Source organism: Hemitrygon akajei, chromosome 8, assembly GCF_048418815.1.
Source record: "Hemitrygon akajei chromosome 8, sHemAka1.3, whole genome shotgun sequence".
Lineage (NCBI taxonomy): Eukaryota > Metazoa > Chordata > Chondrichthyes > Myliobatiformes > Dasyatidae > Hemitrygon > Hemitrygon akajei.
The window spans coordinates 174,646,530-174,669,112 of record NC_133131.1 but is presented as its reverse complement, the minus strand read 5'-3'; the positions used below and the strand labels follow the sequence as shown (position 1 = coordinate 174,669,112).

The window sequence follows — 22,583 nt, the reverse complement described above, 5'->3', positions numbered from 1 at the left end:
ATTAAGGATGAGGTCTGAGGGTACTTGGAGGCACATGATAAAATGGGCCATAGTCAGCATGGTTTCCTCAAGGGAAAGTCTTGGCTGATAAATCTGTTGGAAGTCTTTGAAGAAGTAACAAGCAGGAAAGTCAAAGGTGAATCGGTTGACGTTGTGCATTTAGACTTTCAGAAAGCTTTTGACAAGGTGCTTTTGAGGCTGCTTAACAAGCTATGGGCTCACAGTATTACAGGAAAGATTCTAGCATGGATAAAGCAGTGGCTGATTGGCAGGAGGCAAAGAGTGGGAATAAAGGGAGCCTTTTCTGGCTGGCTGCCAGTGACTAGTGGTGTTCCACAGGAGTCTGTGTTTGGACTCCTGATTCTGGGATTGAAAGGCTTGTTATATTAAGAGTGTTTGATAGCTCTGGGTCTGTATTCACTAGAATTCAGAAGAATGAGGGGTGAACTCATTGAAACCCATTGAATGCTGAAAGGCCCTGATAGAGTGGATGTGGAGAGGATGTTTCCTACGGTGGGGGAGTCTAAGAGCAAAGGACACAGCTGCAGAATATAGGGGTGTCCTTTTAGGACAGAAATGAAAGGAATTTCTTTAGCCAGAGAGTGGTGAATCTGTGGAATTCATTGTCACAGACAGTTGTGGGAACTGTGTGTTCAGGTGCCTTGCCGTTCGGCATGGGCAATCAGGTCTCTCCACTCATCACGGTCCCTGACCCTCCGAATTGTGGTTGTTGCCTCCCCTGTTTCTAACCGTGATGTTGATCCATCTATCATTCTCATTCTCTGCCTGCCTCTGCTGCAGAAACTACACATATATTTAAGGCAGAGGTTGATAGATTTTTGATTGGTCAGTGTATGAAGGGATATGGGGAGAAGGCAGGAGATTGGAGCGGAGAGAAAAATTGGATCGGCCATGATGAAATGACAGAGCAGACTTGATGGGCCAAATGGCCGAATAGTGCTCCTATATCTTATGGTTTTATGGATTATAAAATCTCAACATACAGCCTTGCTTTTATATTCTAATCCTCTCGAAATGACAATACTTTTGTCTTCCTTACCACCAACTCAACCTGAAAAAGTTAACCCCTCCCCTTGTTATTGTTCCCCACCCCTGCGCTCCACCCACGACAGCCCTGCTCTTACCTGGGGGTGCAGTGCGTTGAGGAGGGTGTCGATCTGCGTCTCCAGCAGGCGGCTGCCCATCTCCACCGCGGAGTCCAGCACGTGGCACAGGCTCTGTGAGGCAAACACGCAGCGAGAGAACGTTAGGGTGGGAGGGACCAATTGAGAAAATCCCACACATTCATCTCACCACTCTGCCCACCCCCTCCCTCCCATCTCCAGCCTGCACCATTGCTCCTCCAGCCCCGCACATCCCCACTGCCAACCTTCTCCTCCCACACCCCGACACCTCGTCCCCACCCACACTGCTGCCTCTTTCTGCATCGCTCTCCACCCGCAATCACCGTCACCTGCCCCCTCCCCTCTCCCCACACTCCTCCTGTCCACTTCCTCTCCGTCCCCTGCAGCCCCTGTCCACATCATCTACCCGTCCTACCTCCCCACAACCTCCTTCCCATTCCATCACCTCCCCCCTCCCACACATGCCTCCCCTGCCCCATGCCGTCACCTCTGCCCCTACCCTGACAATCCTGAATAAAATTAACCTTTAAACTTCTTTAAGCAGGTTGGCAAGGGTCAACACAGAGGCCCACAAACCTCTTTCTCTCTAATAGTATTGTGTCGGAAAGGGAGACGTGACCGCTGGACATCGGAGCAGAATTAGTCCATTCGTCCCATCGAGTCTGCTCCGTCATTCAATCATGGCTGATTTATTAACCCTCTCAACACCATTGTCCTTCTTTCTCCCTGTAACCTTTGATGCCCTGACTAACCAAGAACCTATCAACCTCTGCTTTAATACATTCAATGACTTGGCCTCCACAGCCATCTGTGGCAGTGAATTCCACAGATTCACTATCTTCTAGCTAAAGAATTTCCTCATCTCTACTCTGAAGGGACATCCCTCTATTCTGAGGCTGTGCCCTCTGGTCCTGGACTCTCCCACCGTAGGAAACGTCCTCTCCACGTCCACTCTATCTGGTTTGGAAAAGCGTGGCTACTGCAGGAAATCTGGCCAGGGAGCAAGGAGGGGTGATCTGATGGAGTTGAGGAAGATGGGCGGGCGGAGGACAGGATGAGCAGCAGCGAGGGAGGAGGGAGAACTGTTGTTGATCTCATGTTGGAAGCAGTGGAAGGGCTGGAGTAAATCAGCAGTGGGTGGGAGAGGAGCTGGAGTGACCTGGTGTTGGGAGAGGTTGCAGCTGCAGTAGGTCTGGGCTTTGTGGGAGGGAAAGGGGAGCTGGAGGTGGGATGACCTGCAGTTGGGGAAGATTGGGGTTGGACAGGACAAAGGATTGTGGTCCTCAGGAGAGGGTGGGGGACTGGTAGAAGGGGATTTCAGTAAGGGTAATATGCTGTTAGCAGGGGTTTAGGGTTACTAAGGAAGGTCTGGAGGAGGTCAGAGTGGGCATTAGGGAGGGAGGGGAGAAAACCAGAGAGGCAATGTCATGGTGGAAGGGGGTGGGATTGGAAAGGAAGTGAGGGGATGAGAAGATCTAGGATGGGTGGGGAGGGAGGAAGATGGAGGAGGTGGTGGTCAGAAGTGGGTGGTAAGAGGAGAAGAAGAGAGGGACCTGGTGTTGGGAAGGTTTGGGCTTGGACAGGAGCAGGTGAAGGTTTAGCGGGTGGTCAGGAATAGCAGATGGGAGAATGGGAATTGGAGGAGTGACCTGCAGTTGGGCAGGATTGGGGTTTGACAGGACAAGGAGACAGTGATGGTCAGGGGAACAATGTGAGAGGGAGAAGGCGAATTGAAGGAGGGCATGTCTTGGTATTGGATGGGGTTGTGCTTGGGCAGGATGAGGTGGAGGTTTTGCTGGTGGTCAGGAGTAGCGGGTGGGAGAAGGGTATCGAGAACAGGGGGTGACCCAGGTCAGGGTTGGAGAACTTGAGGAGGTAGCAGATCCAGTCCGGCACTTACCTGAGTGATGTGGAAATAGTCGGAATGCTTGCGGTATAGGCCGAGGATCCCAGGAATCAGCTTGGGAAGCTGATCCTCCAGCTTGTCGTGAGGCATCAGGTGAGACATCTGACCGACTGCCTCCACCACACTGGTCCGCAGCTGGAGAGGCAAATGCACGGGGTGGGGGGAGGTTAGGGAACCATCTCAACCTTTCGGCCAGTAAACTCTGTCAACCCCACCCTGCTACAGGAGAGGAAAAGAGTGCAGAGGAGATTTACGAAGAAGCTCCAGGGCTTGACAGACTGAGTTATGGAGAGAGGCTCCACGCTGGGACTTCTTTCATTGGAGTGCAGGAGGCCAAGGGCTGATCTTACCGAGGTGGATTAAATCATGAGGGACAGAGATAGGGTGAACAGACACAGTCTGCTTCTCAGGGCTGATGAATAAAGAACCACAGGGCCACAAGCTGAAGGTAAGAGAGGAGAGATTTAAGTGACAACATTTTCATACAGGGGATGGAAGGCGTATGGAATGAGGCACCAGAGGAAGTGGTTGAGACAGGTGGATCAGTATCATTTAAGAAACACCTAAGCACTGGAAGGGACAGGTGTGGACGGACGTGGGCCGAACACAGGGAATTGGAAGTTGCTGGGTGGGCTCCATCGTTGGTAAGGACTGAACACCAACAACATCTGAAAGGCACTTGGACAGGAAGTGTGAAATGTTTAATGGGAAATGGAGGGAACTTCTTCACTCAGAGGGTGGTGAGAGTGTGGAATGAGCTGCCAGTAGAAGTGGTGAATGTGGGGCTGATTTCAGCATTTAAGAGAAGTCTGGACGGGTACATAGATGGGAGAGGTATGGAGGGCGATGATCTGGGTACAGGTCGATGGTCTCAGCATATTAATAGTTCAGCATGGACTAGATGGGCCAAAGGGCCTGTTTCTGTTCTATGACCATGAACAGTTTAGAGGGGTACAGGCCAAACTCAGACAATGCATGGGAATTTGGTTGGAATGGACCAGTTGGCCCAAAGGGTCTGTTAGTGCACCATATAACTCCACAACATCACTGCAGAGAGAGCAAGGACAGGTACGCACAGAATCACAGGTGAGAGTGCAGGAGGCAATTCAGATACCATCGAGTCCATACTGGCTCTATGAGCAATCCACCCAGAGAATCCTGTTCTCCACAGACCCTTGTCCGTTGACACTTACACTCCCTCGAGTGCTGCGTACGCTTCGAAGCAGCAGCTTCACATCAGAAAGGAGATGAAATTCAAGATCCAGATTCCAGACTCAGGTAGACAGGGTCGTAAAGAAAGCTTCTGGCACATTGGCCCTTATAAATCTATGTACTGAGTACAGGAGATGGGACGCTATGCAAGATGTTGAAGAAGCCTAATATGGAGTTTTGGTCAGCTACCTACAGGAAAGATGTAAATAAGGTTGGAAGAGTGCAGAGAAGATTCACAAGGATGTGGCACTGAGGTCGGGTAGGACAGAGCGGATGAGATCTACAGTGAGATCCAACAGCCAGGAAGGCGGCTCTGCAACTCTCCGTGGAGAGCGAAGGGCACGACAAGGCTCAGAGGATGTCATGGTCACCCACTGCAACCAAGGAAGACCCCAGACTGTGACGCTTGTTCATATCACAGCACCCGGACTTCCGAGATCGAGAGAGTGGAAATCCACCACTGCAATGGCTTCAGAAACTCTCTCACAGGCTTCCTGTCATCCTGCTTGTGATATTTATTGTTTATTTATTTATTATTATTATTATTTCTTTCTTCTGCATTTGCACAGCTTGTTGTCTTCTACACTTTGGTTGGATGCCCAGTTGGACAGGTCTTTCACTTACTTTGTTAATAGATTTATTGAGTCTGCCCACAGGAAAATGAATCTCACAGTTGTATACGGTGACATATCTGTGGTTTGATAAGAAGTTAACCTTGACGGGGGCAGTTTGGCGTTTCAGAATCAGGTTCACTGTCACAGAGATACGTTGTGAAATTTGTTATTTTGTGGCAGCAGCTGTGATGGGTATGTGGATACATCAGTAGAGGTGTGTGGGGTGCCCAGGGAGAGGTAGCACCTCTGGTGGTGGGCTTGTGCTCCACCTAGGGGCAGCTCGTCCACCTATAGTCCCCACCTGCCACCCAGCTCTCACCTGTGGCCCCAAGTAACTGTTTGCATGTGACGGTGGCCACATGTCGACAGGCGGGTAAACCCGGTGAGGGTAGCCAGGAACCCCCAACCCCAGTGAGATAGGGCTACTCCTACCCCAGCACGCGAAGCCAGTTCCGGCGGACCGGGCGGATGAGATCAACGACCAGATCCAATGGCCAAGGCGGTCCTACAACGCTTCGTGGAGCGTGAAAGGCACAGAAGGCATCATGGCTATCCACTGCAGCCGAGGAAGTCTCCAGTTGTGATGATTTTTCGTACCACTGGACCAATAGTTTTGAGGCCGAGAGAGAGGAACTGTCACAGTGCAAAAGCTTTTTTACTATAAAACTTCTCCCGCACAGGTTGCGTCATCGTCAGAAACGCCAGACAACCAACAGATAGAGAGAGCAAAAGAGTGGAAGACAAATGGAGAGCTATGTGGGAGGGAAGAAAGAGTGGAGGGCCCAGAGGAGGATCATGAGAATGATTCTGGAAAGAAAGGGTTAACGTATGAGGAACCTTTGATGGTCTGGAAGAAGAGTATTTCGTTTGGTGGTATATATTTACCATCAGATGATGATAAACTTGAACGATTTCCTATGATTATTTACTTTATTAGTTCGATTCTCACCTTGGGGTCTTTGGTCTGTAGCCAGAAGTTGAAGAGCACATCGTAGGAAGTGTAGATCTCCGAAGAGAAGGCATCTTTCCTCACTGTCGGGTCTGGAGCCTTGTCCAGGTTTGCCAAGTACTCCAGGATGCTCTCGCTGAAGTGGCCCAGGGCTACGAGGGGGTGAGTCAGGAAGAAAGGCATTGGTGGGGGCCATAGATCACCAGGACAAGACTTGCAGTGGGGAAAGGATGAACAACCCTTCTCTGAGACAGCACGTCCTGCTTACCCATCCCCATGTCCCCTCTGCACCATCCCATCACACATTCTCTGGGTCAGGCACAGAGTGAAGCTCCCTCCACACCGTCCCATCACACACTCCCAGGGTCATACACACAGTGAAACTCCCTCCACACCGTCCCATCACACACTCCCAGGGTCAGACACAGAGTGAATCTCCCTCCACACCGTCCCATCACACACTCCCGGGGTCAAACACAGAGTGAAACTCCCTCCACACCGTCCCATCACACACTCCCGGGTCAGACACAGAGTGAAACTCCCTCCACCCCGTCCCATCACACACTCCCGGGGTCAGACACAGAGTGAAACTCCCTCCACACCGTCCCATCACACACTCCCGGGTCAGACACAGAGTGAAACTCCCTCCACCCCGTCCCATCACACACTCCCGGGGTCAGACACAGAGTGAAACTCCCTCCACACCGTCCCATCACACACTCCCAGGGTCAGACACAGAGTGAATCTCCCTCCACACCGTCCCATCACACACTCCCGGGGTCAGACACAGAGTGAAACTCCCTCCACACCATCCCATCACACACTCCCGGGGTCAGACACACAGTGAAGCTCCCTCTACATCATTCCATCATGAACACTTAGGATCAGACAGAGGTAAATGCCCTAAACACTGTCCCATTACACAATCCCAGTGTCTGACTCTGAGGGAAATCCCCTATGCACTGTCCCACTACCCACTTCCAGGGTCAGACCCTGAGGGAAATGCCTCATACACTGTCTCATTACACACTCCTGGGGTCAAACCCTGGGGGAAATGCCCTCTACACCATCTGACCACACACTCCTGGGGTCTGACACAGAATGAAGCTCCCTCCACACCATCCCATTACACTCTCCCGGGTCAGACCCTCAGCTAAATGGCCCAAACACTGTCCCATTACACAATTCCAATGTCAGACCCTGAGGGAAATGCCCTATACACTGTCCCATTACCCTCTCCCAGAGTCACACCCTGAGGGAAATGCCCTATGGCCTGTCCCATCACTCACCAATGGTGAAGACCAATTTCATGGAGTCTTGCTTTGCCATTCCCAGCATGGGCAGCATCGTTCCCAGGATGGCAGTCAGGAAGGGCACCATGCCGTACACTAGGAATCAAACAACAGGTCAGCACACAGTCAGATGTCTTTGTTTGGACCGTGTAGAGGAGAGAGAAAGAGCAGTCAGTGTTTTCAGAACTAAAACACACCTAGCAGATGACTGAATATTGAAGGAGATGTTGGGTGAGCAGGGAGGCCATTTAATTCCCATCCCAGAGGAGCAGAAGGGGTTTTTGGGTGGTGCAGCAAGAAGGGCTGGAAAGGCCTGTTCTGGGCTAGGGTTCACTCAAACCTGGGGCCCACGGACTCTCTGCTTGATGGTACCGGTCCGTGGCCTAACATTGGTACCGGTCCGTGGCCTAACAATGGTACCTGTCCGTGGCCTAACAATGGTACCGGTCCGTGGCCTAACAATGACACCGATCTGTGGCCTAACACTGGTACTGGTCCGTGGCCTAACAATGGTACCTGTCCGTGGCCTAACAATGGTACCTGTCCGTGGACTAACAATGGTACCGGTCCTTGGCCTAACAATGACACCGGTCCGTGGCCTAACACTGGTACTGGTCCGTGGCCTAACATTGGTACCGGTCCGTGGCCTAACAATGGTACCGGTCCTTGGCCTAACACTGGTACCGGTCCTTGGCCTAACAATGGTACCGGTCCGTGGCCTAACAATGGTACCGGTCCGTGGCCTAACAATGGTACCGGTCCATGGCCTAACATTGGTACCGGTCCTTGGCCTAACAATGGTACCGGTCCTTGGCCTAACAATGGTACCGGTCCGTGGCCTAACACTGGTACCGGTCCTTGGCCTAACACTGGTACCGGTCCTTGGCCTAACAATGACACCGGTCCTTGGCCTAACACTGGTACCGGTCCTTGGCCTAACACTGGTACCGGTCCGTGGCCTAACAATGACACCGGTCCGTGGCCTAACACTGGTACCGGTCCGTGGCCTAACACTGGTACCGGTCCGTGGCCTAACACTGGTACCGGTCCATGGCCTAACACTGGTACCGGTCCTTGGCCTAACACTGGTACCGGTCCTTGGCCCAACACTGGTACCGGTCCTTGGCCTAACAATGACACCGGTCCTTGGCCTAACACTGACACCGGTCCTTGGCCTAACACTGGTACCGGTCCTTGGCCTAACAATGACACCGGTCCTTGGCCTAACAATGGTACCGGTCCTTGGCCTAACACTGGTACCGGTCCTTGGCCTAACAATGGTACCGGTCCGTGGCCTAACAATGGTACCGGTCCGTGGCCTAACAATGGTACCGGTCCGTGGCCTAACATTGGTACCGGTCCTTGGCCTAACAATGGTACCGGTCCTTGGCCTAACAATGGTACCGGTCCGTGGCCTAACACTGGTACCGGTCCTTGGCCTAACACTGGTACCGGTCCTTGGCCTAACAATGACACCGGTCCTTGGCCTAACACTGGTACCGGTCCTTGGCCTAACACTGGTACCGGTCCGTGGCCTAACAATGACACTGGTCCGTGGCCTAACACTGGTACCGGTCCGTGGCCTAACACTGGTACCGGTCCGTGGCCTAACACTGGTACCGGTCCGTGGCCTAACACTGGTACCGGTCCTTGGCCTAACACTGGTACCGGTCCTTGGCCCAACACTGGTACCGGTCCTTGGCCTAACAATGACACCGGTCCTTGGCCTAACACTGATACCGGTCCTTGGCCTAACAATGACACCGGTCCTTGGCCTAACACTGGTACCGGTCCTTGGCCTAACAATGACACCGGTCCTTGGCCTAACAATGACACCGGTCCTTGGCCTAACAATGACACCGGTCCTTGGCCTAACACTGGTACCGGTCCTTGGCCTAACAATGACACCGGTCCTTGGCCTAACAATGACACCGGTCCTTGGCCTAACAATGACACCGGTCCTTGGCCTAACACTGGTACCGGTCCGTGGCCTAACAATGACACCGGTCCTTGGCCTAACAATGACACCGGTCCTTGGCCTAACAATGACACCGGTCCTTGGCCTAACACTGGTACCGGTCCTTGGCCTAACACTGGTACCGGTCCGTGGCCTAACACTGGTACCGGTCCTTGGCCTAACAATGGTACCGGTCCGTGGCCTAACACTGGTACCGGTCCGTGGCCTAACACTGGTACCGGTCCGTGGCCTAACACTGGTACCGGTCCGTGGCCTAACAATGGTACCGGTCCGTGGCCTAACATTGGTACCGGTCCGTGGCCTAACAATGGTACCGGTCCTTGGCCTAACAATGGTACCGGTCCGTGGCCTAACACTGGTACCGGTCCGTGGCCTAACACTGGTACCGGTCCTTGGCCTAACACTGGTACCGGTCCTTGGCCCAACACTGGTACCGGTCCTTGGCCTAACAATGACACCGGTCCTTGGCCTAACACTGATACCGGTCCTTGGCCTAACAATGACACCGGTCCTTGGCCTAACACTGGTACCGGTCCTTGGCCTAACAATGACACCGGTCCTTGGCCTAACAATGACACCGGTCCTTGGCCTAACACTGGTACCGGTCCTTGGCCTAACAATGACACCGGTCCTTGGCCTAACAATGACACCGGTCCTTGGCCTAACAATGACACCGGTCCTTGGCCTAACACTGGTACCGGTCCTTGGCCTAACACTGGTACCTGTCCTTGGCCTAACAATGACACCGGTCCTTGGCCTAACACTGGTACCGGTCCGTGGCCTAACAATGACACCGGTCCTTGGCCTAACAATGACACCGGTCCTTGGCCTAACAATGACACCGGTCCTTGGCCTAACACTGGTACCGGTCCGTGGCCTAACACTGGTACCGGTCCGTGGCCTAACAATGACACCGGTCCGTGGCCTAACACTGGTACCGGTCCTTGGCCTAACAATGGTACCGGTCCGTGGCCTAACACTGGTACCGGTCCGTGGCCTAACACTGGTACCGGTCCGTGGCCTAACACTGGTACCGGTCCGTGGCCTAACACTGGTACCGGTCCGTGGCCTAACAATGGTACCGGTCCGTGGCCTAACATTGGTACCGGTCCGTGGCCTAACAATGGTACCGGTCCTTGGCCTAACAATGGTACCGGTCCGTGGCCTAACAATGACACTGGTCCTTGGCCTAACACTGGTACCGGTCCTTGGCCTAACACTGGTACCGGTCCTTGGCCTAACAATGACACCGGTCCTTGGCCTAACACTGGTACCGGTCCGTGGCCTAACACTGGTACCGGTCCTTGGCCCAACACTGGTACCAGTCCTTGGCCTAACAATGACACCGGTCCTTGGCCTAACAATGACACCGGTCCTTGGCCTAACACTGGTACCGGTCCGTGGCCTAACAATGGTTGGGAACCCCGGGTCTAAACAGGAGTATAATTTATTTATTTATTGGGATACAGCACCAAACTGGCACTTCCGGCACAGTGAATCACGCCAGACAGCACCCCCCATTTAATCCCGTCCTTATCCCGAAACAATTAACAACTATCCGATACGTCTTTACTGAAGCACCCGCAGAAAGCCCACGCGGTTACGGGGAGAACGTACAAACTCCTGACAGACAGTGGCGGGAATTGAACCCCAAGCGGTGATGCCGTAAAACGTTTCGCAAACCACCACACTGGAAACTCGGGAGCAAGAGTGTGACTGAGGTGGGGAGGGGAACACGGCCTTACCGTTGGCGGTGGACAGGCTGCCCAGAGTGTGCACCACGTAGGGGTGGGGCAGAACTCCGGGCTGGAACTTGTGCAGAACTTCCTCCATCACCTCGTTGATGAACCTGCAGCCCAGGGCCACCAGCAGCCGGCTGGCCGAGGCCTGCCACTCGGGAACCACTTCCTGAACACAGAGAGGGGACTGGTCAGCATTTTCACCCACCCCACTCACTCTTCCAACCTTCCCCCTCGTCTCCAGCCCAACCCTCACACCCAATGACTACACCCTCACTCCATCCGCGGGACAAAACTCCCACCCTTTCCCACTCATTCTCACAACCTCCTCCGCTCCCTCACGTCTCCTTCCCAGCCACTCCCCTTCCCACCCACCCCTCCCCTCATCTGCGGGGCAACACACCCACTCCCCCTTCATCCCTCCACAGGGCAAACCCCCACCCCTCATGTCTCCATTGGACAAACCACCCTCCTGCCTCACCCCTTCCACCCACCCTCACACCCTCCCCCTTTAACTCGCATTCCCACTGACCCACACCACTGCACAGAGTATCTATCCTCACCCCTCACCCTCTCACCTCTCTGGTCTCTATCTACCATTGCTCTGCATCCTTTCAGTGATCTTCTGTAACCTGTGTTGGGTCTGATTGTTTAATTGATATTCTCCTCGCACCTTAACAATGAAAATTATCTGCTTGTATTTTACATCATTACCTGTATACAAGTAGCTGCCTAGTACGCTTTCTAACTGCTTAGTATGCTTCCTAGTCCTCATAGTATGTACAGTACTGCAAAAGATTAAGCACATATATATAAACCTACACACACATATAATGTCTAAGACATCCGCACTGTACTGTATTTGTCAACATGGAGCGGAGAGCAAGTTGGTAAACCTGGTGAAGTAAAGGATGTTGGGAGTGGTGAGGGTGGAGTGAAGCGGGAGGGATAAGAGACAGGTGGGAGAGAAGTGCCGGGGGGTGGTGCATGTGCAGACACACCCACCCCTGAAACAACAGGAAAGGTCATTTGCTTCCAAACAATTGGTTTATTGATCATTACAGAACGTCTCTCTACCTGCTCTCTTCCCCTCTCCATTCCCCTTTTCCCAACCATGATTCCCCTCTCCCTGTCCCCTTCCAACTCTCAGTCCACAACAGAGACCCATATCAGAGTCAGGTCTATCGTCACTCACATATGTCATGAGCTGTTTAATATGTCCCGTGGTGGTTACACTGATATGGTTCTGGAAGCTTCTCTTGGTGTCGAATTATTTAACTCTTATCTACAAATTTGAAAAGTTTTCAGATCTAAGTATAATAAAAAGACTTGCTCCATGCTGGACATGATCTTTTTGACTTTCCCGCTCTTCAATTACATCTCTATCACTGTTCATTTGTAACTCTCTTTGTTCTTTCAACGCATAATAAAATGATCATGAAGCAACACGTTTTGTGCCTTTTTCCTGACTTCTGAAAGAAGCTTGGATTAAATTATCAGAATCCAATATTTATGCTAACTATCTACATTGCCACAAACTTTCACGTCATCTGCACTCCCACCCTTCCACTTCCTCATCCAAGTCATTTATAAAATCACAAAGAGCAGAGGTCACAGGTCACTGCATTATTTTTAACATTTCTTATTGTAACCTACAGTAATGTCTTCTGTATTGCACTGTCCTGCTGTTGCAAAACACCCTCCTCAAGGTTTGCCTACCCTGAAGAAATTTAAATCTTCTCTTTGACAAAGGATCAGTGAAACCCTCTCTCACACTGCCCCTCTGTGACATCTGCTACCCTCCGACTCTCTGATGGTGTGCTCTTCACCCATCACCTTCCAGCTATTCTCCTTCCCCACCCCCACCTTCTTATTCTGGCATCCTCCCCCTTTCTTTGCAGTCCTGATGAAAGGTTTTGGCCTGAAACATCAACAGTTTATTCATGTTCACAGATACTGTCTGACCTGTAGAGTTCCTCCAGCATTTTGTGTGTGTTGGTCTACATTTCCAGCATCCGCAGAACCTCTTGTGTTTAAAATTTCATGAGATACATCAATGATAATGAACCTGACTGTGATAGCTCGGTACACGTGACAAGAAATTAACGCCAACAGGCACTCATACCTTAGATCGGGTCATCTCCTCTGAGGCAAGCGAGATGATCTTCCTGGCCAAGGGCTGGTCCAACTGATCTATGGTCTCTTTGACGATGGCCTCCATGTCGTTCAGGATAACGATGCGGTGAAGCTGGACCAGCTAGAGACAGACCGGGCAGATGTGAGACGCCAAGCCCAGGAGTGGTGACGTTTGGGTGGGCAGAGAGTCAAAACATGAGGGTGGAGGAGGGATGGACCCAAACTTTCTTGTGGATCACGGAGTTATACAGCGCAGAAAAAAGCCCATCAGCCCAACTCATTTGTACTGACCAAGCTTAGTTTTATTTGTCACATGTACATTAGAACACAGACCAGTACCGCACAGGAACAGGCCCTTCAGCCCACAATGTTGTGCCGAACCAGTTAGTAATCAAATGCACAACTAAACAAATCTCTTCTGCCACACGATGTCTCTATCCTTCCATTTCCCTCACACTTCCCACGTCTAGCTAAACAGCACTTAGAAATCCCTAATGTATCTGCCTCTACCACCACCCCATACAGCGCATTCCAGACACCCACCACTCACTCTGTGTAAAATAACTTGCCCCTCACATCTCCTTTGAAATTACCCCCTCACCTTAAATGTGTGCCCATCAATCTTACAGTCAGATGCACGGTTTGTGTCAATGGCCAACAGAGTCCGAGGATGTGCTGGGGCAGCCCACAAGTGTCGCCATGCTTCCAGTGCCAGTATAGCATGCCACAACTTTCTAATTCCAACCATACGCCTTTGGAATGTGGGAGGAAACCGGAGCACGCGGAGGAAACCCACGTGACCACAGGAAAAACATCGAAGCTTCTTACAGACAGCAGCGGGAATTGAAACCTGACCTTCCAACTGCTGGCGCTGTAAAGCGTAATGCAGACTGATCCACTACCATGTCGTTCTACCTACCCGAGTTAATCTCACTTAACCTGTGTTTGGCAGGGATCCCTTTAAACCAGAGGCTCACAACCATTTTTATGCCATGGACCCCTACCATTTACTGAGGGGTACATGGGCCTCGGAACCCCTATTCTAAACTCTTCCCATCCACACACCTTCCCCAACTGTCTATTAAATGTTATAGTTTTACCTGCCTCAACCACTTTTTCTGGCAGCTCATTTCATATACGGACCACACTCTTTGGGAAAAAAACACTTGCCCTCGAGTCCCTTATAAATCTGACTTCCCATAGACAGCCCTGAACCAAAGAAACACCGAACACCCAAAACGCAAAAAAAACAAATAACGCCAATGACAAATAACATATCGAAGATAAAACATCAAAGCACAGAGTCCTCGAAACAGTCTAGGAATGTTCAGTTCACACAGCGTTGTTCACTGGCGGCAGGCCGCAAAGCCAATTTGCCCTGATCATAATCACACAGCCTCAGAATAGAGGGACGTCCATTTAGAACAGAGATGAGGAGGAATTTCTTTAGTCAGAGGGTGGTGAATCTGTGGAATTCATTACCACTGACGGCTATGGAGATTAAGGTGGAAGTTGATAGGTTCTTCCTTTGTCAGGGTGTCGGGGGTTACGGGGAAAAGGCAGGAGTATAGTGTTGAGAGGGATAACTAATCAGCCATTATGGAATGGTGGAGCAGACTCGACAGGCTGAATGGCCTAATCTTGCACTTATGCCTTATGGCCTTAAACCTATATGCTCTCATGCTAACCTCCCCTATCCCAGGAAAATGACTGATCATCCAACTTAATTATCTCCATTTTAAAATCATCTGCAGAACAGAAACAGGCCCTGAACTACGGTAAAGACTGATAGGTTGTTGATTAGTAATCGGCTGCATGGAGATGAAAGACAGTGCAGACTTGATGGGCCTTCTTCTATAATCTTGCCATTAGTGGAGGGTGGCTGGCAAAAGGGTTCCCAAAGTCCCTCATTTGTCTACCCCCACCGAGGCGGTTGTTATGTCTCCTTAGACTCTAGGAGATTTCTACAGATGTACAGTGGGGAGCATCCTGACCGGTTATTTCACTGTCTGATATGGAGGGGGTCCGAAAAAGCAGGAAGTTGTGAACTCAGTCAGTTCCATTAAGGGACGTCTTCAAAAGTCTGTGACTCAAGAAGCTGCCATCCATCTCGAAGGACCCTCACCACCCAGGCCATGCCCTCTTCCCATTACAACCGTCAGGGAGGAGGTACCAGAGGCTGAAGGAACTCTCAGTGTTTCAGGAACCGCTTTGTTCCCACCACCATCAGATTCACAAATGGACAATGATCACAACCTCACTAATTTTGCCCACTATTTTTCAAAATATATTTTGCATGGTACTGTTGCCTCAAAACAACGACATACGTCAGTGGTAATACCATAATAAGACCATAAGATAAAGGAGCAAAAGTCGGCCATTCGGCCCATCGAGTTTGCTACACCATTTCATCATGAGCTGATCCAACCTCCCCTTTAGTCCCATTCCCCCGCCTTCTCACCATACCCTTTGATGCCCCGACTACTCAGATACCTATCAATCTCTGCCTTAAATACACCCAATGACTTGGCCTCCACTGCCGCCCGTGGCAACAAATTCCATAGATTCACCACCCTCTGGCTAAAAAATATTTTTCGTATCTCTGTTCTGAATGGGCGCCCTGCAATCCTCAAGTCATGTCCTCTCGTACTAGACTCCCCCACCATGGGAAACAACTTTGCCACATCCACTCTGTCCATGCCTTTCAACATTCGAAATGTTTCTGAGGTCCCCCGTCATTCTTCTGAACTCCAAGGAGTACGGTCCAAGGCGGTCAAACATTCCTCATATGTTAACCCTCTCATTCCTGATACACCCGATTCTAATTTCGATGACACTGCCCCCACCCCTCCCTCAACCCCTCCCTTACCTTCGGGTGCTTGCTGAGGTAGTCGTGACAGGTGAGCAGGACTAGGGTGGGGTGTCGTCCCCCCAACACCCGCAGGGCCTGGGCGATCTCCTGCCGCACCCTCTCATCCTTGTCGGAGGCGGCGTCAATCAGGGCCACGGAGAAATCTGCAGGGGACGGTGAGGAGAGGGGACAACACAGGGATAAACAGAGTCAGATCACAACCTCCAACAACCAGCCACGCAGGACCCTCTTCTGGAAAGCCCCATCGCCTATGTCAGGTCCCACATTTATATAGCAACCACCGCAGACAGGTTTCCCCCGCAACCTGAGGGTAGAGCGTTCCTATGAAACCGATTGTAAACTGAAATGTCGTAAAGCGAAAAAGCAATTACCATTAATTTATATGGGAAAAATTTTTGAGCATTCCCAGACCCAAAAAAAACCTACCAAATCAAACCAAATAACACATAAAACCTAAAATAACACTAACGTATAGTAAAAGCAGGAATGATATGATAAATATATACCCTATATAAAGTAGAAATATTGTAGATAGTGTAGTTTCACTTATTAATATCGGGAAGACAGCGAGCCAAAATCGATTTTTGGGGGGAGGGGGGGGGGAGAAAAATCGGGAGGTACACGCCTACACACGTACACACATACGCACGTACACGCATGCGCAAACAACTGCCCGCACAAGGCTTCACGGTCATTGTAGTCTTTCTCGGGGTATACACACGTACAAAGCGGGCGTCTTTTTTTCATGAAAGCAAAAATCCCCTGGTTAGCAAAAACAGGTACTAATGAAGGTCTTTCGTAACAGCAAGTTGTCGTAAAGCGAATGTTCGAAAAACCAGGGACACCTGTATACAGCACAGCTTGACAAGCAGAGATTCCATAAGACACAGGAGTAGAATTAGGCCATTTAGCCCATCATGGCTGATTCATTATCCCCCTCAACCCCATTCACCAGCCTTCTCCCCATAACCTTTGACACCCTGACTAATCAAGAACCTATCAACCTCTGCTTTAAATGCACCCAGTAACTTGGCCTCCAAAACTGTCTCTGGCAATGAATTACAAAAATTCACCATGCTCTGGCTAAAGAAATTCCTCTTAATTCTGTTCTAAGACGTCCTTTTATTCTAAGACTGTGCCCTCTGGTCCTAGACTCCTCCACTATAGGAAACATCCTTTTCATGTCCACTCTATCTTGACCTTTCAATATTCAATAGGTTTCAATGAGATTCCCACCCTCCCCAATTCTAAACTCCAGAGAGTACAGGCCCAGATCCAACAAACGCTCCCCATGCCTTAACCCTTTCATTTCCAGGACCATTCTCTTGGAATGTCTCTGGACCCTCTCTAACCTCAGCACAACCTTTCTTAGACAAACCTTCCTTGACCAGCAGGGTAATGCAGTAGTTAACGCAATGCTTTACAGTACCAGTGACCGAGGTTCAATTCCCGCCAATGTCTGTAAAGAGTTTGTACATTCTCCCTGTGACTGTGTGGGTTTCCTCCGGGTGCTCCGGTTTCCTCCCACAGTCCAAGATGTACCAGTTGGTAGGTTAATTGTTCATTGTAAACGGTACCGTGACTAAGCTAGGGTTAAATCAGCAGTTGCTGGGTGGCGTGGCCCAACTGTATCTCAATAAGTGAATAAAAACAAGAGACCCAAACGTGCTCACAGTGCTCCGTGGATCTGACCAATGCCTCATAATTGCACTGATGGGCTAGTGGAAGAAGGCTTGCCCCATGAGGTACCTCCCCTGCATACAGTCCATATCCCTCCTCTCCCAGCCTGTGTAAATATTGCTTAAAACTCCCAGGATGCTGCCTGATTTAGAGAGTATTCACTATGAGGAGAGGCTGGACAAACCTGGGTTGTTTTCTTTGGCGCATCAGAGGCTGAAGGGGTAACCTGGCCGACTAGGCCACGCTCTACTCTTCTTGCCACCATTGGGAAGAAGGTCCCACACCACCAGGTTCAAGAACAGTTATTACCCTTCAACCATCAGGATTTTGAACCAACATGGATAACTTCACTCACCTCAACTCTGAGCTGATTAACACAATCTGTAGACTTACTTATAAGGACTCTACAATTTGCACGATTTGCCTTTTACATGTTGGTGGTTTGTCAGCACTTGTTATTTCGAACTTTTCATAAGTTTATTGTATTTCTATTACTTTCCTGTATGGTACAGTACGGCCTGGTACAGGAACACCAATGCCTTTGAGTGGAAAATCCTACAAAAGCTAATGGATTTGGCTCAGTACATCATGGGAAAAACCCTCCGAACCATTGAGCAGAGCTACATGAAACGTTGCTGTAGAAGAGCAGCTTCCATCACCACCCTGGCCATGCTCCTTCCCACTGCTGCCAATGTCAATAAGACCAAGGAACTGATTGTAGAATTCAGGAGAGGGAAACCAAAGGTCCATGAGCTAGTACTTATCAGAGGATCAGAGGTGGAGAGGGTCAGTGACTTTAAATTTCTGGGTGTCACTATCTCAAAGGACTTGTCCTAGACCCATCGTATAAATATAATTGCAAAGAAAGCCTTACAGTCCTCTACTTCCTCAGGAGTCTGTGGGGTTTTGACAATGTCATCAAAAACCTTGACAAACTTCTATAGGTGTGTGGTGGAAAGTGTGCCAACTGGCTGCGTTACAGCCCGGTATGGGAACACCAATGCCTTTCAGCAAAAAATCCTACAAAAGCTAATGGATTTGGCCCAGTACATCACGGGTAAACCCTCCAATCATTGAGCACATCTACATGAAACACGGCCGTAGAAAAGCAGCATCCACCATCAGAGACCCTCACCACCCAGGCCATGCTCTTTTCTCACTGCTGCCATCAGGTAGAAGGTACAGGAGCCTCTGGACTCGCACCAAAGGTTCAAGAACAGCTCCCACCCCCCAACCATCAGGCTCCTGAACAAAAGGGGATAACTACATTCATTTAAAGACTCTTGTTATAGACAATAGGTGCAGAAGTAGACCATTTGGCCCTTCAAGCCTGCCCCGCCATTCTGAGATCATGGCTGATCATCTACTATCAATACCCGGTTCCTGCCTTGTCCCCATATCCCTTGATTCCCCTATCCATAAGATACCTATCTAGCTCCTTCTTGAAAGCATCCAGAGAATTGGCCTCCACTACCTTCCGAGGCAGTGCATTCCAGACTCCCACAACTCTCTGGGAGAAGAAGTTTTTCCTTAACTCTGTCCTAAATGACCTACCCCTTATTCTCAAACCATGCCCTCTGGTACTGGACTCTCCCAGCATCTGGAACATATTTCCTGCCTCTATCTTGTCCAATCCCTTAATAATCTTATATGTTGCAATCAGATCCCCTCTCAATCTCCTTAATTCCAGCGTGTACAAGCCCAGTCTCTCTAACCTCTCTGCGTAAGACAGTCCAGACATCCCAGGAATTAACCTTGTGAATCTACACTGCACTTCCTCTACAGCCAGGATGTCCTTCCTTAACCCTGGAGACCAAAACTGTACACAATACTCCAGGTGTGGTCTCACCAGGGCCCTATACAAATGCAAAAGGATTTCCTTGCTCTTGCACTCAATTCCCTTTGTAATAAAGGCCAACATTCTACTAGCCTTCTTCACTGCCTGCTGCACTTGCTCATTCACCTTCAGTGACTGATGAACAAGGACTCCTAGATCTCTTTGTATTTCTCCCTTACCGAACTCTACACTGTTCAGATAATAATCTGCCTTCCTGTTCTTACTCCCAAAGTGGATAATCTCACACTTATTCACATTAAACATCATCTGCCAAGTATCTGCCCACTCACCCAGCCTATCCAAGTCACCCTAAATTCTCCTAACATCCTCATCACATGTCACACTGCCACCCAGCTTAGTATCATTAGCAAACTCGCTGATGTTATTCTCAATGCCTTCATCTAAATCGTTGATGTAAATCGTAAACAGCTGTGGTCCCAATACCGAGCCCTGTGGCACCCCACTAGTCACCACCTGCCATACCGAGAAACACCCATTCACCGTTACCCTTTGCTTTCTATCTGCCAACCAGTTTTCTATCCATGTCAATATCTTCCCCCCCAATGCCATGAGCTCTGATTTTACCCACCAATCTTCTATGTGGGACCTTATCAAATGCCTTCTGAAAATCAAGGTACACTACATCCACTGGATCTCCCTTGTCTAACTTCCTGGTTACATCCTCGAAAAACTCCCAATAGATTAGTCAAGCATGATTTGCCCTTGGTAAATCCATGCTGGCTCAGCCCAATCCTATCACTGCTATCTAGATATGCCACTATTTCATCCTTAATAATGGACTCTAGCATCTTCCCCACTACTGATGTTAGGCTGACAGGATGTTAACAACATGTTAATTCATGCTTGTTATTTTTGGCTATTTATTTATATTTGCATTTGCAGAGATTGATTACAGTTAACAGTCCCTGATGTTTATAGTTATTGTTCCATAGACTTGCTAAGTATGCCCTTGGGTAAAAGAACCTCAGGGGTGGATGTGGTTACATTTATGTACTCTGGTAATAAATTCTACTTTGAAGTTAGACATATGTGCGTGGATAATAAGTTTACTGTGAGCCTGGTAGAGGTTATAAAATTACAGGCAGTATCAACAGTTTCGAAAGCTAGTTTTGTCTTTCTCCCGGGGTAGACAGGCCAGCAACTACAGAACATGCATTTAAGAAGAGCAGTAAATAGATGTGCGGGGCAAGCTGTTTCACACAGAAAGTGGTGGGTGCCCGGAATCGGGGCCACGGAGGAAGCTGCAGGGGACAGTGAGGAGAGGGGACAACACAGCCAGATCACCCACCTCCCACAACCAGCCACGCGGGACCCTCTCCTGGAAAGCCCCATTGCTCGTGTATCAGATCCCACATGCGACCACCGCATATACAGCACAGCTCGACAAGCAGAGATTCCACAAGACACAGGAGTAGAATTAGGCCAAGTGTCTCCCCAGGTTACTGAACACCTAACCTATGAAACTCCAACATCACACAGATTTTTAAAGCATTATAATTACAAACACAAACATCTTCAGCAGTTATGAAATGGAAGAGCAGCTAATTAAATCAAAGGACAGCTAGATTTTTATAAGAAAAGGCTTGTGTGTAACAGTCCTGCACTAACCAGACAGACACCACTGTCTTTGAGAACGAAGCTGCCAGTTTCCTGGAACAGTCCTTCCAGGTGAGGCGACACTGTACCTGTGACCCTGTTGTGTTCATCTACTGTACCCGGTTCTCCTGGTGTGGCCTCCTGTATATCAGTGAGACCCGAAGTACAAACTCCATTTCCGGAAAAGTTGGGATATTTTCCAAAATGCAATAAAAACAAAAATCTGTCATGTTAATTCATGTGAACCTTTATTTAACTGACAAAAGTACAAAGAAAAGATTTTCAATAGTTTTACTGACCAACTTAATTGTATTTTGTAAATATACACAAATTTAGAATTTGATGGCTGCAACACACTCAACAAAAGTTGGGCCAGAGTTAAAATAAGATTGAAAAGTGCACAGAATATTCAAGTAACACCGGTTTGGAAGACTCCACATTAAGCAGGCTAATTGGTAGCAGGTGAGGTATCATGACTGGGTATAAAAGTAGTGTTCATCAAAGGCTCAGTCTTTGCAAGCAAGGATGGGTCATGGCTCACTCCTTTGTGCCAAAATTCGTGAGAGAATTGTTAGTCAGTTCAAAAGGAACATTTCCCAACACAAGATTGCAAAGAATTTAGGTCTTTCAACATCTACAGTACATAATATTGTGAAAAGATTGAGAATTCAGAGACATCTCAGTGCGTAAAGGGCAAGGTCGGAAACCACTGTTGAATGCGCGTGATCTTCGAGCCCTCAGGCGGCACTGCCTAAGAAACCGTCATGCTACTGTGACAATTATAGCCACCTGGGCTCGGGAGTACTTCGGAAAACCATTGTCACTTAACACAGTCCGTCGTTGCATCCAGAAATGCAACTTGAAACTGTATCACGCAAGGAGGAAGCCATACATCAACTCTACGCAGAAACACCGGCGAGTTCTCTGGGCCCGAGCTCATCTCAAATGGACCGAAAGACTGTGGAATCCTGTGCTGTGGTCAGATGAGTCCACATTTCAGCTAGATTTCGGAAAAAACAGGCGTCGAGTTCTCCGTGCCAAAGATGAAAACGACCATCCTGATTGTTATCAGCGAAAGGTGCAAAAGCCAACATCTGTGATGGTATGGGGGTGAATCAGTGCCCACGGCATGGGTGAGATACATGTATGTGAAGGTACCATTGACTCTGAGGCGTATATTAGGATTTTAGAGAGACATATGTTGCCATCAAGGCGACGTCTCTTCCTGGGACGTCCATGCTTATTTCAGCAGGACAATGCCAGACCACATTCTGCACGGGCTACGACAGTGTGGCTTTGTAGACACAAGAGTGCGTGTGTTTGACTGGCCTGCTGCCGATCTTTCCTTTCGGTTAGTCCTGACGAAGGGTCTCGGCCCGAAATGTCAACAGCGCTTCTCCCTATAGATGCTGCCTGGCCTGCTGTGTTCCACCAGCATTTTGTGTGTGTTGTAGTTTGAATTTCCAGCATCTGCAGATTTCCTCGTGTTCACCCATCGTCACCTTGTGTTTTTCTCTTCCCCCCTCCTCCCCCACACATTCTCACTCTGACACCTCAGCCTTGTTTTTCCAGTCCTGATGAAGGGTCTCGGCTGAAAACATCGACT

The 22,583-nt window shown here is 49.6% G+C and overlaps 1 protein-coding gene across 5 annotated transcripts in view; it reads right to left on the bottom strand.

Moving 5' to 3' along the window:
- The window catches only part of mroh1 (maestro heat-like repeat family member 1), a 159,392-nt gene that overhangs the window by 114,464 nt on the left and 22,345 nt on the right, over positions 1-22,583 (bottom strand). For all 5 annotated transcript variants that reach the window (XM_073055142.1, XM_073055146.1, XM_073055145.1 and 2 more), the window contains exons 3-9: positions 15,841-15,986; positions 12,961-13,092; positions 10,842-11,004; positions 7,116-7,214; positions 5,827-5,978; positions 3,046-3,186; positions 1,146-1,238 (exon numbers count right to left, since the gene is read on the bottom strand). In XM_073055142.1, coding sequence (XP_072911243.1) covers positions 1,146-1,238; positions 3,046-3,186; positions 5,827-5,978; positions 7,116-7,214; positions 10,842-11,004; positions 12,961-13,092; positions 15,841-15,986 — 926 coding nt within the window. The remainder of the gene's footprint in view (positions 1-1,145; positions 1,239-3,045; positions 3,187-5,826; positions 5,979-7,115; positions 7,215-10,841; positions 11,005-12,960; positions 13,093-15,840; positions 15,987-22,583) is intronic.